The 12,004-nt window shown below is 35.4% G+C and overlaps 1 protein-coding gene across 5 annotated transcripts; it reads left to right on the plus strand.

Moving 5' to 3' along the window:
* The first annotated feature begins 6,937 nt into the window (after positions 1-6,937).
* Positions 6,938-11,705, plus strand: LOC126625418 (uncharacterized). Of its 5 annotated transcripts, none has more exons than XM_050294518.1 (9): positions 6,938-7,390; positions 8,355-8,502; positions 8,601-8,756; positions 8,918-9,023; positions 9,334-9,519; positions 9,861-10,026; positions 10,294-10,622; positions 11,151-11,240; positions 11,352-11,705. In XM_050294518.1, the coding sequence occupies exons 2-9, from the start codon at positions 8,488-8,490 to the stop codon at positions 11,417-11,419; spliced, it is 1,116 nt and encodes a 371-aa protein (XP_050150475.1). In that variant the 5' UTR covers positions 6,938-7,390; positions 8,355-8,487; the 3' UTR covers positions 11,420-11,705. The 5 variants fall into 5 exon arrangements, with proteins under 5 accessions (XP_050150475.1, XP_050150485.1, XP_050150479.1 ...); XM_050294528.1 differs by having other exon boundaries at positions 10,312-10,622; XM_050294522.1 differs by having other exon boundaries at positions 8,391-8,502.
* The last annotated feature ends 299 nt before the right edge of the window (positions 11,706-12,004 follow it).

The following is a 12,004-nucleotide window of genomic DNA, read 5'->3' on the forward strand; positions in this document are numbered from 1 at the left end:
TTTTGTGCATCAACAATCCTTAAGTCCTTACCTTTTTGCATTGGTAATGGATGAGTTAACACGACATATTCAAGATGTTATTCCTTGGTGTATGCTTTTCGCAGACGATATAGGGTTGATAGATGAAACTCAGGAAAGGTAAATGCGAAGCTTAACCTTTGGAGAGAAGTGTTGGAATCTAAAGGTCTTCGCCTAAGCCGATTAAAGACATAATATATGGAATACAAGCGAGATAGATGAAGTGGAAGAGTGCATCCGGCGTGTTGTGTGACCGTCGTATGCCACTGAAGCTCAAGGGAAAATTTTATAGGACTACAATAAGGTCGGCGATGCTGTATGACACATAATGTTGGGTGGTGAAGTATCAACACGTACACAAAATGGGTGTAGCAAAGATGAGGATGCTTCGTTGGAGGTGTGGGCTCACGAGAAAGGATAAGATTAGGAATGAGTGGGTTGGACATGTACAAAGAAGGCCTACTGACGCTCCAGTTCGAAGATGTGACTACAGGACAAAGGTTCAGGGCCGAAGGGGTAGAGGAAGACCTAGGAAAACTTTGGAAGAGACCCTAAGCAAAGACTTAGAGTACTTGGATCTAACGGAGGACATGACACAAAACTAAGCGCAATGGCGTTCTAGGATTCACATAGCCGACCCCACTTAATAGGAAAAGGCTTTGTTGTTGTTGTTGTAAATGAAGACTTAACGAGAAAATTAACTATAATTGTGAGAGAAAAAGCAAGCCAACGGGGTTTTGCAGTAACTCATGAGTTTTACTTTTTCATAAATAAATTGTTGTCGTTGATGTTTATTAGTATTAGTAGGTGTTGGAGGAGCCTTTCTCGAGTTGGGATCCAGAAATCTACATACGACCAAACTGGCAAAGTCGTCTTCAACCATGATCTACTTCATTATGATTGTATACAAACTACAAAGGTGGTCCTGTGTCGATCGTCTCATTTGAAGAATAATATCTTGAAACATTTTTACGTAGTACAATGGAAAATCAGCATGGTGGGGTATGAGATTTTTTTTCCATGGTTGGACCACACTGATATAATTGGCCCCTTCTTTAAAAAAAAAAAAAAAAAAAAAAAGGAAATTACAAAGAAAATTCTCGTCAAATTTATAAACCATACATATCAAAACTTATTCTAGGTATAGTTTCTTTAAAAAAAAAATTATAAAACGAAATACAAGGGTGATTATACATATGTCCTAAGTTCGCAAAAGCGTCTACTACCAAATGGGCTTCTTTAAAAGAGAAATGTTAAGAAGACTCTCTCAAAAGTGAAACTCTTCATGAACTCATGTTTTTGGCATAATGTCCGTGACAACAATATAAAACATTGTGCCAAAACATAAGGTGGTGGAGAGTCCATAAAGAATCTCACTTTAAGAGACTCTCCTTAGCATTTCTCTCTTTAAAAATATGTTAAAACTGGATATTATTATGCACCATGCTGTGTAGTGCATGTGTATTCAGAAAAATGAGTTCATAAGTCCATAAACAACAAACAACTTGGATTTTCTTGCATGCATTATTACAAGCACTCTTGTCATTTTCTTATACCTTCTTTAATTATTGAGATGGCCATTTTTTTTTCTTATGGAGATCGATCGTGCATAAGTCCACACCGCAAATCTCATAATTTTTGTTCACTTCATGGCCACACTCCCACGATGTCTTTCTACTTTTGTTCTTTTCTTTGGAGTGTATTTTCTTTTAAGTTGTTGGTTTTGTGATATCTCTTAAATCTGTCTACTGTCGATTTGCTTGATCGGGTTTCTCTGTGTATGGTTGGATACGGGTCCTCTCCGTGGTTGATGGTTCATTAATTAGCTAAGAATTGTGTAATTATTTGATTGTCAATATGGTGTACTTATATAGTATAGCATGTGTAGTTCTTTTTCCTTGTTCGGAGTTTTTCCATACAATTCTATTGCCACCTTTTGTGCATGCAGAACGTTGTATCGTGTTTGCTTATTGAAGTTCTTTTTTACCCCTCGTGAAAGAGTATATGAGTTTCTATGTGTTATTTGATTACGAGAATAGAACTAGAAGAACGACAACAATGAACCGTGGACTAGAAACAAGAATAATGCTAGGTACATCAAACTTACGTACTAAGTTTGTGCACTAAATAATGTGGCACCAATCCAATTTGTGCTTTAATTCAAGTAATTTGATTAATGATTGTAATAAAAATTGATATGTTGTAGAATGTGTCAAATCATTTAGTATACAATTTGGTGCATGTCACATCCTAGCCCGAGCCACCACCACATCCTAGGCTCAACTCCGCCATAGCACGATATTGTCCGCTTTGGGCCCCGACCACTCCCTCACGGTTTTGTTTTTGGGAACTCACACGAGAACTTCTCAGTGGGTCACTCATCATGGGATTGTTCTCGTGCGAACTCGCTTAACTTCGGAGTTCCGATGGAACCCGAAGCCAGTGAGCTACCAAAAGGCCTCGTGCTAGGTAGAGATGAGAATATACATATAAGGCTTACATGATCTACTCCCCTGGACAATATGGGATGTTACAGTGCATATAGCACCGCCCTTAAAACAAGTATCTATTATTTGGTTGAAAGTTGAATCAAGTATGAATTCTCTATTGTTTGGTTTAGAACTAAGGGTTTCTGGTCTCTGCTTCGATATTCAAGTTTGAGTTTCAAGTCTACAAATCCTCGTTCTAAAATTATGTGTCACACACAACTATCCTAGACAGGCTAAACTCTTAAATCTAACAAGTAGTAACTTTCAAGAAATTTATAACATGTTACATGTGTGGTAGTCTAATAACTTATTTAATGGGAGGCCGGATCATAAAAAATGATATGAAAACAAATTCTGACCCGTAACATGTGTGTGACTTCAGTGATGATATCATGCCACATGTCTGCATCATATTGTTACGTGTGCACTTCTGTTATTAGAAAAATGTAACTGCAAATTGGAAATTAGAGAATAATTTTTTTTAGAGCAACGATAGCTGTTTCATTGATTAGAAGGACAAGATTGCAAAGAAAACAACAAGGACATACAAAAACCACAACAGGCTAATCGCTAGAGCACTCTTCCAGAAGAAGGTCAATGACCCATGACTGTCAACAGACTCCGAACAGGCGCGGCGAGCCAGACGATCGGCTATCTCATTAGCTTGGTGGCGCACATGGATAAATAATGCTCCAGTAATATCAACCAACATAGATTTTGGCGTCCTCCACAACGTGTCCAATAGGAGACAAGTTTTTGGTGCGCTCCGTTGCGCTGTTGCAATTGGGAGTGAATCTCCTTCAATTGTTAAATTTTGAAAAGCCCTTTCGACCGCCAAAGCTATTCCTTCCCTAGCTGCCGATGCTTCAATATGAGCGGACGAGAAGACATGCTTGAACCTTCGAACTCTAGCAGCTACAACTCCAACACCTTCCACTTTATCCACCTCTCTTCAAGCCCCGTCGACATTTATTTTGAGTTTTCCCGGAGGAGGTTTGGTCCACTTGATCGATCAACTGATACCTCCATGGCTACTATTATATAAGCAATTAAAGTTGGTGGTTCGAGAAGCCTTCAAGAAATCCTGCCACTAACTTATTGCTCTAAACGCAATATCACATCTGGTCGATCGCATTTTCCAATCCATAACAGTGAAGGTTGAAAAGACTTGTATCAAGTGATCACGATGCAACATTGGAAAGGCGATTGAGGGCTGCTAAATTTTCTACCAATGGGTTGTTAGATGTACTTTGATACTCATAAAGGTGTGCCCTAGAATGCAATTCCTTCACCTTAGTTGTGATTAGCAAATCTTCACTCTACACATTTTGTAACTGAAGTGTTCATCTCTTAAATTCCAATTTAAAATGTACTTATGCAAAAAAATCAATCAAATGAGACTCGTTAGTAATTGATAATGTACAAATAGATTGATGGTTAGTAACAATTAAGATGCTTGTGATACAAATAGGCGACCAAACAATTTATAATTTGGTTGGTTTTTGTAGACTCAATCTTTAAATGGTGATTAAGATAATGAACGATTTAAAAAATGACATGTGTATGATTATTCATTAATCATAATATGGTAAATAATTAAGATGTACTTAGAGTAGTGCACCATCTCCAAAACCCTAAGAGTCTGCTTGCACAGTGATATGTTTACTTACCATAAATGTGTATGCAAAGTTATGCAACATTTTCATTCCTCACATGTCATTTGTTTACTAACACAAGAATTGAAAAGTAAGTAGGTCTCTCACATTGAATTTAGTTATGTTATGTTATACTTAATTTCAACCAAATATCATTGGGAGAATATACAATAGGTGTCAGATGAGTACATTTTTTTAGTGATCAATTTATTGATCTGGAGATATGTCGAACAAAATGTAAATGATTTTAAACACCCATACAACTACCACATAGACCAACATAAACAAGAGTCCTGAGCAAATTTGTCATAAAGATGGCAAACGTGACAAATCAAATGAAAAACAAAATAACCAAAAAATATATATTGATAAAGAAAATTGACTTAAATTTCAAAGGAAGAAAATATATTATTAGCACAGATTTGGGAAAACAAGGAACCGGATCCCCTTCGGATCTAAAGGAACTGATCTCAATGTTCAAATGATCCAGACCATTGAAATTTGATCCAACGGCTACAATTTTTTTTAACTTTTAGAGAGCCTCTGTTTGTAGCCATTGAATCAAATTTCACTGGCCCGGATCATTTGATGAGTGGGCTTAGTTCCTTTGGATCCGGAGGATCCGGTTCCTGAAAACAAAGGCTGCTCTCTGGTGAACCATGACAAGTGCCTGCACCACAAAGGCCTTGTGAGCCGTGAATACTGCCCCATTATCATCTATGTGGCTCTATTTACTAATTTTTATTTACACGAGAGGATCTTCGTCGGATCTTCTTTGTGAGGATCCTAGGAATCCTCCAACCGCACGATGTATGATGAATGGATGTAATTGGAAGATTCCTAGGATCTTCACAAAGAGGATATGGCGAGGATCCTCCTGGTATTTACACAACAAAGTAAATGAGATATTATATATTTTTTTTAGGAAAATAATCTTCACCTACAAGTGAGAGATATTCAGTTTGAATATCTTAGATAGCTATTACGGTAGGAATTTATCATCCTTACTTCTTATTATACATATATCATTGTATTTAAAAATAAAAATAAAAAGAATTGTTTTTAGCATTTCAAGAATCTCATTCTACACTCCTTACAAATGTATTTTTTTTTTCTCTAATTATAAAAAGTATGAAGGTCAAAATAAATTTTTTGGAGTAAAAATAACAATTCCCAAAAAATATCATACAAAAGAGTAATGATATTCTTACCATGTTATTGTACCATAATTTATGTACCACCTTATGTGGCAGCTTACTTGGACATGCCACATCTTTAGTTTTAGTTTTATTATTACTATAATTAACACATTCATTTTTAAAAAATTATAATTAAAACACCCCAATTAGAATTGATTAGGTCTGACGCTTCGTTTTCCACTCCATCTCCTTTCTCCCTCTCACCCCAATCTCCTTCCTCCTTCCTCTTCAACCTTCTGCAATCTCCATTTTTTTGTCAAATTTTATTTTGTTTCTAACTGATCGTATTTGTTTTCCTTTTTATTGTCATAAAATAAGGGTTAGCTAATCGTTTCTGAACAATGACTTTATATGCATGTTTAAAAATTTGATGGAGTCAAAAGGAACAAGTTTTCTATCAAATTGAAGGTTATGGGCTCACTGTTCTTGAAATATTCTCATATTTATGCTGCAGTTGCTTGCCAATTATTGAAATTAATTATGCGTTTTTTTTTCCTCTTGCAATTGGCCTTTTTTTTATGTTCTTTCTATTTTTTTTCTGGAAAGGAGGAGGATGAAGAAGCAGAAGACAATTAAAGGAACTTTAAGGAGGGAGGAGGAGATTGGGATGGCGAAAAGCGTATTTGAGGGCGATTGGATGAGGGATGCAAGAATATGAAAATTAAAGTGTTTTAATTCAATCTAATATTTGTTTCCAAACAAAAACTAATTAAAATTAATAAAATTTATATGGAAATCCAAGTATACTGTAATTAAGTGAGGTGTTATGTCCAACTCAGCAACCACATAAGGTGGTATAAGATTGTGGTAAGAATAATCGTACAATTCTGAAGAGCCCATGGCCCAAGCCATTAAACTCCTAAATAGAATAAAGAAATGCTAGCAGTCTTCTTATTTGCACCTTTTTGTTTTACATTTTCAGATATTCTTCATCCTTGATATATTTTGTAATGATTCGAATAGTTTATTTTATGATTAACCTTTTAAAAATTACATATGCAAAAACATTAACTAAACTTGAAATTGTTGAGTAATCTAATGGTTATTTAATAAATAGATAAAATATTTTTCTCACATTAATATTGAAATTTTGACAACGTTAATCTAATGGTTGCACAATTTCTTATTTAATTGATTTTCTGCATAATTGATCTTTAAGATGATCAAGAAGTTGGACGATGCCGATCATCAAAAACATTACAAGATGATATGACTCATTTGAAAATGTTTTAAAAATAATTTAGAAAGAAAAAAAATATTTGTGGGTTTCAAAAGTATTTGAAGTGCTTCTTATAAGTGTTTTTCCTGAAGGAAGCACAATATTTTTCCTGAATTCACTTACGTTTTTACTAAAGATTGGTTTCAGAAATATTTACATCAAAACGTTTTTAGACATTTTAAAAGTATTTATAAACGAGCCAATAAATAGCTTGATAATTTCTATTTATTCATTTAAACAATTTATTTTTCAAGAGAATTTCACTTTCTCACATAATTGAATTTTCCGGGAAAATTAAGTTTGAAAATAGAAGGCCCAACTCAAGTCAAGTGTATAAAAGCCAAACCCAAACATCATCTCAAACCCGGTGTGATTTTTGTTTCTTTACAATTGTCTCTCTCATGCTTCACCTTCCATTGATGCCGTAGCTATCTAGCAGCAACCTTTCAACTCCCAATTCCTCCTTCCTCCTGTTTTTTTTTTCCATGTAGATATAATGGAAGTAAATCTTGAACTAATACCAGCTAATTAAAAGCCATAGTCCATAATTTGAGCTGCCAAGTCTGTTTCTTTTTGTACATGCTGAAGCTTTTTTTAGAGAGAGAGAGAGAGAGGGAGAGAGAGAGGGGTCTCAGTTGGATTTTTGTTGACTCTTCAGCTTGAAAAGGGGAACTGGGTTTTCTTAATTCGTCGAAACAACGTGTGTCTTTCTGTTTTCTGGGAGATTTTGGAACTGTGTTTTCTCAAATTTGTCGAAATAAAGTGTGTCTGCTCTGTTGTCTTGGAGATTCTTGTTCCTGGGATTTTAAGGTAATATATTTTATTTTATTGCTAGATCTTCACTTCTTTTTCCTTTTTTCTATTGATTCTTTTAGAACTATGTCTTTCTGTCTTTAATTTTTTTAATGGTTAATTAAGTTGAATTCTTTGATTAAATTAGTTTATTTTCATGGTTAAACTTGTATGTAGTGTAAAGGTAGCGACTTGGCTGAGATATTTGGACTTACTCAGATCTGACTGAACTTAACTGGTTTTGAAAATCTTTTTATTTCTGAGATGTTGAAGGATGAACCCTAATTTTCATATTTGTAATAATTTGTGAATTTTGTAGATTTTGTCAGTTATTAGGGTGTTAACGTTCTTACATAATATTCAAGATTAGGCATTTTGTGGTAACAAAGCTGCAATTCTTTGCTACTCCAAAGAGTATGGCAAATACACAAAATTCCAAGCAAGCTTTAGATTCTCTTTTGTTGATCAAAAGTGAAAACTCCAAAGATTTCGGAAGGAACTTGTTTGGACTGTAAATACATCCATTTGTTTTTTTATGTTTTAGCGTCGTTGAATAGAGTAGTAATCGTCATTTGTTATGGTAATGAGGCAATTGTTTTAGGTGTATGCTTGCTCTAAACCCGATTTGTTACATGTGCTCGTTGTGTATTTAAAAGCTTACCGGCGATTTTTCTGGACCAAGGTAGATAAAGCACAAATATTGACTATTAAATTATATAGTTAATGCTTTTCTTTGAGCTCATTATTGTACATTAGTGTTTTAAAATGAGAAATACGTCTTTGTTCATTAAATTCCAGTAGAAACTTATGATCTAAATGCTTCAGAATTTAGAATACGTGTTGTTTACTGATAAACCAGATCTTGCTTCTGTGTTATTTTAGCAATGGGTTTATGTGTTTTCACCGTGAAATGTTCACGACTTATTTGGTCTAGTATTTAATTGGGTAGGTTTATTTTTTTGTCATTCATCTTTCATTCTAGGTGAAAACGGCCTTAGTTATTAGTGTTGTTTATAAGTGCAAACTGCAAAGTAATGATATCAGCAAAGACGAGCTTTGCATGGGGGATACCAGAGCCATACTGAAGACATGTGGTCCACCTGCATTCAGATGAAATGAAGAACTTACAGGTGCCACTCATAATTCTTCACATTTTTAGCGAGCCATATCTTCTTGTTTGCACATATAGCTTCTGACTAAAGAGAAAGTCCTATTTTCGGATTCACAGAGCACGCAAGAAAATCAATCATCAACTCAAGTTTTACATGATTCACAAGGTGACCAAGTGAAAAACCAAAGTAATAAGCCTCCTGCAACAGATTCAGCTTCAGTATCTAATTCAGGCAATGATAACAAGAAAGTATCACGCCAAGATATTGAACTTGTAAGGACATTTTTCGGCAATCTTTTCTTTTCTTTTCTATATTTTCTATTCTGTTCTTTATGTCTTACTTTGTTTCCTTTTCTGAATAAAGTTTGTGAAAAAGCTTGATTAATCTGTTTCTCATCTGTGTGATGGTATATTGTGCACAACAAATGTTTTAGGTCCAGAATCTTATAGAGCGGTGTTTACAATTATATATGAATAGAGATGAGGTAGTTAAAACCCTCTTGACGCGTGCAAGGATAGATCCTGGATTTACAACTTTGGGTAGGCAACTCGAAACCTACTTATAAGTTGAAGTATTTGTATTGTCAGTACTGCCATTACATTTACTTAAGTATTTATACTGTAAATTCGATTATTTCTGAAAAGAGAATCCTGATGTAGTTGTTTTCTATAGCTATTGTTGACAGTACGATCCTGAATTCTTCTCTTCTTGTATAGTGAGGGATTAATGAATAAAACATCTAATCTCGAAAAGCTACATGTTTATCTTTATAATTTTGATCATGAGTTGGAAGAAAATGGCAAATGCTTACTCTTTTTTTTTTTTTTTTTTTTTTATTTGTTGATACAGTATGGCAGAAGTTGGAAGAAGAAAATGCCGACTTTTTCAGGGCCTATTACATAAGGCTAAAATTGAAAAAACAAATCCTCCTTTTCAATCATTTGCTGGAACATCACTATCATCTCTCGAAGTATAATCTCATGCCTCTGAAGGTTCCTTTGGCCCCCATACAAAACGGGATCCATCCCATGCCTGGTAAGTTTTCAGCTTGCAGTAACATGATGGTATAAACGCATGAATTAATTCTATGAGCTCTACTTTATCCTCATCTCTCTCGGTGGATGCATAGGGATCACAATTTGGTTCCTCAATGCTAACAGAGATATGCTTCCGTCTTTAGAACTTTGGATGAACTCTCATTTGACTTTAAGAGTTCAAATGTTATTCTCAATAGTGATAATTAAAGAATTATTATTTCTGTAAGTTCTAAGGTGTCTAAGGATCTCTATATGCATGTCAATTTGTGGCAATCTGTAGTCTGACATATTTATGTGATAGTTTTCGTTAGTATTCATTGCCACTTGTTCACAGTGCAGTTAACAACTTACCTATGGGATACCCCGTCCTTCAGCAACCTCCGATGCCAGCAGCAGGTCAACCCCATCTTGATTCCATGGGATGTGCAATATCCAACTGTCATGTAGTTAATGGGGTACCTGCACCTAGCAACTTTCATCCCATGCAGATGAATTCTGGGAATGAGTGAGAATTTGTCTTTTCCCTCCTTCTCTCTTTTGATGCAACATACCAATTAATTTGTTACTGAAACCTTAGAGACCCTTTTGTTCTTCTGTACCCCATTTCCCATTCTATTAGGAATTACATAGGTTTGAACATTTTCTTTTCCCTATGGAACTAATGTATTGGATGACATTCCCTTGTCTTTGCAACTGTTTCCTGTTTCGGTCGATAAAAGTTTTCTAATGGCAGTTTTTTTTTTATTTATTTTATTTCCTATTCTTTTTGAAGTATTATGATGGACTGCAGTGGTGCTGATGTGGTTCCTGTCATTCCACCAAACAGTGCCATGTCATCCATGTCGGAGATGCCTGTAAGTCCTACATCAGTTGCATCGAGTGGTCACTTCCCGTTCTCTGCCTCAGAAATATCTGGAATGGGAGTAGACACAGCACTTGATACGCCATTTACATCTGACGTGGCAAGTTCTGTTGGATTGCAACTTGCACCTGATTGTGGAGCTGGAAATTCTCGGGATTCTCTCAGATCACTGGACCAAATTCCAATTCCGTGGAATCTCAGTTTATCAGATCTTACAGCAGATTTATCAAACTTGGGAGGTAATTTATAGTATTGAGCAATTTCCGAGCAATTATATGTCTAAATTTTGAGTTGATTTGAATCACTTGTAGCAGTCATCAAGTGTTAATTCTTCTTTTCGACTGTTATGGCCATAAAGCATTTGAGCTACCTTTTTCTAGTATAGAGCATTTCCGTTGTAATAGGAATTTTTGTTAGATTGTCTATACATAAGTAAAGTTGTGTCTATGGTTAGTTACAATTTCCATCTAGACACACTGGAGTTATCTCCAAAATATTGCGCATGCGTGCTAAGTCCCAATATCTGGTACAAGCTTTTCATTCCTTCCTCCAAAAGTATAGCGGGAATGTTACATTCTAAAATCATCGAAACAAATTTTTGAGCATTTCCTTTTCCTACTAGCTTTTAAGTTAGCAACTGTCTTCTGAATGAATCACATGAGTAGGCACATATAACATGTCAGATGCAAGTATGAACAGAGCAATAGAGCTGCTTTTGCATAGTATCACATGTTTTCATAATTGCATTGCCTTGATTTTCTGTGCAGATTTAGGAGCCTTAGGAAACTACCCCGGTTCACCCTTTCTGCCGTCTGATTCTGAAATTTTACTCGATTCTCCAGAGCAAGAGGATATAGGTAATTGGAGTTGCATCACTTATTCTACCGTTTTATTTTATATGTAGTTTTTACAAAATAATATTGGTCAGGCGGGTTCAAATATAACTTACTAGCTTTTCCTTGCATCAGTGGAGGAGTTCTTTGTTGATTCTGTACCCGGACCGCCATGCTCTCAGTCAGATGAGGAGAAACCCTAGACAAAGGTGAGGAAAGTCCCCTTTTTTCACTTTAAATTGTTAGGGAAGGACAATAAATTTAGTAGGCATTTCAGGATTTTATCGTTAACAGAACTGAATATTTCTGGTTAGCTAGTTTGATCTGTATTAGCAGACGGATAGGAAACTTGTTACATCACTAGCTAGTCTAGCATTGTAATTTTCTTTTACTCGAAAAACTTAATTATCCGAGAACGTTCAGTACTGTAATTTGGATAAACCGGCATGATCATCGCCATTTTTAGTCGTAATCATCTGCCTCTTCCCCGGTTCTGCATATCTTGCTATTTTTCTGTCATGGGAGCTTAATAGGATCCCATGGAAAGTTGAACAATTCCATTTCTTTGTCATGTTAATTGCGCCAAATAAATTGCCACATATTTGAGCTATTTATATTATCCGCAAATTGATGAAGTCGAACCAGTCTTTTCGAATATACTTTTGGGCCGTTTGGTAACCATTACAGTTTTCAATTTAATGGGAAAACAAAGCCGAACTCATGGTCAGTTGAGCCCTTGTGCAGGACTCTCCGGATACAGGATCTATATCAAGATTCTTTTTGTTCAA

The sequence above is a fragment of the Malus sylvestris genome, chromosome 1 (genome assembly GCF_916048215.2).
Source record: "Malus sylvestris chromosome 1, drMalSylv7.2, whole genome shotgun sequence".
NCBI lineage: Eukaryota > Viridiplantae > Streptophyta > Magnoliopsida > Rosales > Rosaceae > Malus > Malus sylvestris.

Excerpts from the sequence above, each read along its gene's own strand:
- LOC126625418 (XM_050294518.1), top strand. Across the intron at positions 9,520-9,860 it reads CGGGATCCATCCCATGCCTG|TTAACAACTTACCTATGGGA; the intron begins GTAAGTTTTCAG and ends TTCACAGTGCAG. Across the intron at positions 10,623-11,150 it reads AGATTTATCAAACTTGGGAG|ATTTAGGAGCCTTAGGAAAC; the intron begins GTAATTTATAGT and ends TTTTCTGTGCAG.